General features: G+C 42.9%; 1 protein-coding gene across 1 annotated transcript; it reads right to left on the reverse strand.

The window, feature by feature from the left end:
- Nucleotides 1–640: 640 nt before the first annotated feature.
- On the reverse strand, nucleotides 641–1185 carry LOC132497623 (mitochondrial import receptor subunit TOM20 homolog). The gene has a single exon (XM_060110959.1). The coding sequence runs from the start codon at nucleotides 1174–1176 to the stop codon at nucleotides 739–741; it is 438 nt and encodes a 145-aa protein (XP_059966942.1). The 5' UTR covers nucleotides 1177–1185; the 3' UTR covers nucleotides 641–738.
- Nucleotides 1186–2192: the final 1007 nt, after the last annotated feature.

Raw genomic sequence — 2192 nt, forward strand, 5'->3', positions numbered from 1 at the left:
TATTATAGCATAGCAGCACATTATACATATGTAAGATATTAAATGGCAAGAAAGAATCTCTTAAAGATTTTAATGCTCAGTTTTAATACACAATCAAGTTCCCATCCAATTTTCTGATGTATAGCGAACTGTACTGGCTTAAAACAAAAAGTGCATTCTTCAGTTTCCTTCTACACTTTTTTTGGCCTATCTTTCAAAACTGAGCACTGGGCTTTTTTTTTTTTTCGCGATACGCGGGCCTCTCACTGTTGTGGCCTCTCCCACTGCGGAGCACAGGCTCCAGATGCGCAGGCTCAGTGGCCATGGCTCACGGGCCCAGCCTCTCTGCGGCATGTGGGATCTTCCCAGACCGGGGCACGAACCCGTGTCCCCTGCATCGGCAGGCGGACTCTCAACCACTGTGCCACCAGGGAAGCCCCTGGGCATTTTTAATGTAAGTAATGTGATGTTATATATGTACATTCTAATTTACGTTTTAGGAATAAATAAAATCCATATTTCAGTAACTGATAGTGTATTTATAAAATGAAAATCTCTATCAAAATACACTTTTCACTGGGAAAAATAAATAAAACAGACAAATGGATCTACACAAAGTAAAAATTAACTTTGGTAAATTTCAGTGTAGGACAGTCCATAACAAGCTTATTTGCCCTTACTCCCCCAGAGCTGATCATCTTCCAAGTTAAGATTTTAAAAATATTTTTAAATTGAGATTATTATGTTGACATTTGTTTCTCATTCCACATCATCTTCAGCCAAGCTCTGAGCACTTACAATTCTCTGACTAATTGTTGGGAGCTTAGTCAGAAGCCTCTGGAACACTGGTGGTGGAAGAGTTTGCTGCCACACTTGCAGTAACTGCTGTGGCTGTCCACACACAGCAATTGCATTTGTCAAATGGTCCACACCCTTCTCATATTCACCTTGAGCTAGTAACTCTTCACCAAGCTGTATTTCTTCAAGGAAGAATTTCGGAACGGCTTCAGCATATTTAAGGTCAGGTAACTTGGAAAGTCCAGCTCTCTCCTTGGCAAGCTTCTGTTTCTTTCTTCGTTCTCGCAGCCTGTTCTTGAAGTTGGGGTCACTCTGTCTCCTGCAGCCGAAGTAAATGCAGTACCCAATGAAAAGGGCCCCGCACACACCGGCGGAGATGGCGCTGTTCCGGCCCTCCATCTTTTCTCCAACGAGGCTTCTTTTCTTCCCTCAAAGAAGCTGTTGGCTCAGAACCCTCGGAGCGGACTCCCACTTTCATTTCTGATTTTAATAACTAGAATCTTTTTTTTCTCTTGGTCAGTCTAGCTAAAGGTTTGTCAGTCTTATTGATGTCTCAAAGAACCAACTTTTGGTTTCATTGACTTTCTCTATTCTTCCATCCTCTATTTATCTTCTAGGTCCTTACCTTGCTGTGGGTCCTTTCCCCAGAAAACTGTCCATACATATCAGAGTCTGCATAAACATTCAGTCTTCACAGACCCCTGAAACCCAAGGATCTCCATTTACAAATTTTGGTGCTGAAGGGCTTAAAATTCCAGTGGTCCCTGAAAGATTAAACTGGGTAAAGAATGAGGCATAAGACAAGCAAAGGGACCAGCACTGACAACTCATCAGGCACTGAATCAGTGAGAGCCTCTTGAAATTTATTGTGGCAGGTTGGGTTGGGACCTGAGCATCTGCATTTCTCAAAAGCTCCCAGGGAGGCCGGCTGTTTGTTCTGGTCATGCTTTAAGCAATGAGACTCTAAACAACCACACCCCCTCTAGCTCTGCTTCTCAGGTAAGTTCCCCTCTCCATAAAAGGCATCCCCAGGTAGGCAGGTGTCACCTTGACTCCTCCCTTCTCTTAACCCCATTTTCAGTTACCAAGACCTGAGATGCCATTTCCTGAACATCTCTGACTCCATTTGTCCATTTGTACCCCCCCACTTCAGTTTAATTCACCAACGTCTCCTGCTTGGACCACTGTAGAGCTCCCCTTACCCCCAGGTGTGATCCCCAACCTCCGCCTGTGGTGCAATTTCAAAAGTAAGTTGTCTTAAACTTTTCTTTTTTCCAAAACAAAAACCAAATTTATTCAGCAGCCATTTTAATTAAGAAATCCTATAAATTAGGACCACCACAATTTCAGACACTCCAGTGTGATGTGTACGTCAATAGCTACATCAGGAGAATAAACAAGACATTGAATCTTTT

This window comes from Mesoplodon densirostris, chromosome 10 (assembly GCF_025265405.1).
Source record: "Mesoplodon densirostris isolate mMesDen1 chromosome 10, mMesDen1 primary haplotype, whole genome shotgun sequence".
Taxonomy (NCBI): domain Eukaryota; kingdom Metazoa; phylum Chordata; class Mammalia; order Artiodactyla; family Ziphiidae; genus Mesoplodon; species Mesoplodon densirostris.